Consider the following 2,530-nt stretch of genomic DNA (forward strand, 5'->3'; position numbering starts at 1 on the left):
TTTGGGATTAAATCTTAGTTAATGACACCTTTCATATACTGTCTTATTTTTCCTACAGGTACCACATATGCTTGCTTGCTTGCTTGCTTTCTTATCTATCTATCTATCTATCTATCTATCTATCTATCTATCTATCTATCTATTTATTTATTTATGCGAGGCAACCCTTGGTTGACCTCACAGATTCCAAGGACCTTGTTAGCTTACAATCCCTTTTTTTTAACACCTACAGTACCTGGTCTTCCTACGTGGTCTTCCATCTAAGTATTAACCAGGTCCGACCCTACTTAGCTTCTAAGATCAGATGGGATTGAGCTTGTTCAGGGTGGCATGGCTGTAGACCCCAGATATGCATTTTTTAAAGAAAATGTCATAGATGGCTAACTGAAGGCATCTCTGTACATCCAGATTCATAGCTGCTTTCTATATGTTGTATCTTGTATTTTTTTTCTCTCTGAAATCAATATTTCTTTCTGTCGCTATTTGTCCAGACAAAAGCTACCTGAGAAGGCGATGGAGACCATATTCTAAAATGAATCACAAAAGATGGCAACTGGCCATAAGGAACTGGATGAGTCCCAGAGGATGTACAGGACTGTGGTATGTCCATTTGTGAATGGCCAGCTGGGGGCCAGAGGAGAATGGAACTAATGTGGTGTGCAGAGCCAGCTGAGGCAGTGGAGGAAGCTTGAGGCAAATCATAAAGCAGAGCTGCTTTGACTGGACCGGGGACACCGTGAGTTAGGGCACTTACATCGACATGCAGCCAAAGGTTATATTTCTCACATATATCTGCAATCTCCTGTATCGGATCAAAGGCTCCATAAACAGTCGTGCCAGCAGTTGCATTGACATAAAGAGGAACATATCCCTATAAGGCAAGAGATACGAGATGGTTAGTCTTTTTAACCCTTCTCCTTTCCAAAGGAAGTAGAACTGCAGTAGCAGTTATTTCTAACAGAGATGAGCTAAGCTGGTGTAGTATCAGATATGATATCTGGGAATATTCTTTTTGGTTCATTCATTCACTCATTCATTCATTTATTCAACAAATATTTTTTGAGTGACATTTATGTGCCGGGCCCTATTGTAGACGCTAAGAATACAGTAGTAAGAAAAACAGACAAAGATTTCTGTTCCCATGGAGTTTATGTTCTAGTGGGCAGTGACAGACAACAACAAAAATTAAATTAGCAAAATATACAGTATGTTTGGAAGTGACAAGCTCTATGGCAAACAATTAAGCAGGAAAGGGTAATAGTAAGTGCTTGGAGTGATAGGCAGATCGCTCTAAATATCTGGGCATTGTACATTTTAGAAGCTGTGTTGTTCCAAGTGTGCCAATGCAATAATACTAAAGCATTGTTTGGTTATTTAAAACTGGCTATACATTGTTTCACTAATAGTGGACACAGTAAAATTTAGGTGTGGACAAGAAATAAATGAGGAAATGGAGTCAGACAGGCTTGGGGAAATCAGTGAGTCTTAGCTTTAAGTTCAATTCCATCTCTGCTCCTTGCTCATTCCTAGCAACATTTCCATCCATCTCCCCTACTGAGACTCCAGCAAACAACTACAGTTAGAGAAGGAGGTACAAGAATGTACCCAATAACAATGAGTTGGTAAATGGCCTGACAGCTACCTGGCAGTGCCTTGTAGATACATTTGTTCTATAAGATTCTTTAGTTTAATAGAATTTATTGAGGCTGATTCATCAAGTATCTGCCAGAGCATGGAAGCACTTTGCTAAACAGAATCCTAAGCTAAAATGTTATTTATTAAAATGAGATTATACGTAACAAGTTGTAAGTGAAAACTTCAATTAGGCTGTATCTTCATGGTGCTTGGGTAGTGGATTTATTGGGAGGTACATCAAACCAACCATTTGGCACAATGAAGATAGGATAAATGGTTTAATGGCTGAATTTTTCATTTTTTAAAAAAATTTATATTGTATAGATACAACTTTAAAGTCAAATCACCTCACAAATTGGAAATAAACAAACATCTGAGAAATACAATAAAATGATCTCTTACATTATCAAAAATGTTTACTGTCTAGGTAAGAAAGAAAGTATTTTTAAAATTTCGTATTCACCAGAGTTTATATTTATCATAGAGTACATACCTTTTGTTTGGCTTCAAGAATTTTTGCCTCTAAATCAGCAGGAATTATCTTCCCCCTGTAATTATGATAAAAGGAGAGAAACTAAAATGAAGAATCAATGAGATTGCACATGAAAAAAACTTCAGCTGCAGCAAAAAGTAATTTAATCGGATATTTTCAACAGACCATTAGCAGCTTGGCACACTGTACTGAGTCAGTCCTTAAGCACAATAAAACAAATTTAACAGATGAACACATTTAATACATCAAGAATCTAATATTCGCTCTCTCCTGCCTACCTTTCACTGCACTTTATCAAAATCACGTTGTCCGTTCCAAAGCCAAGTGCAGCCCCAGCCTTCTTTATGGAATAGTGACTCTGCAACAAACAGAGGCTTAAGGTTAGACATTAGATAGTCCTTT

The 2,530-nt window shown here is 37.4% G+C and overlaps 1 protein-coding gene and 1 pseudogene across 1 annotated transcript; both read right to left on the minus strand.

The window, feature by feature from the left end:
* Positions 1 to 223: 223 nt before the first annotated feature.
* LOC111735229 lies at positions 224 to 342 on the minus strand (annotated as a pseudogene).
* Positions 343 to 754: 412 nt separating this feature from the next.
* Positions 755 to 2,486, minus strand: LOC105310982 (glutamate decarboxylase 1-like; the record flags this gene model as incomplete). Its single annotated transcript, XM_011387048.1, has 3 exons — positions 755 to 871; positions 2,129 to 2,183; positions 2,407 to 2,486. Coding segments are annotated over 3 exons (252 nt in total), but the record flags the coding sequence as incomplete, so codon positions are not given.
* Between the last annotated feature and the right edge of the window lie 44 nt (positions 2,487 to 2,530).

The sequence above is a fragment of the Pteropus vampyrus genome, unplaced genomic scaffold, assembly GCF_000151845.1.
Source record: "Pteropus vampyrus isolate Shadow unplaced genomic scaffold, Pvam_2.0 Scaffold19911, whole genome shotgun sequence".
NCBI classification, from domain to species: Eukaryota; Metazoa; Chordata; class Mammalia; order Chiroptera; family Pteropodidae; genus Pteropus; species Pteropus vampyrus.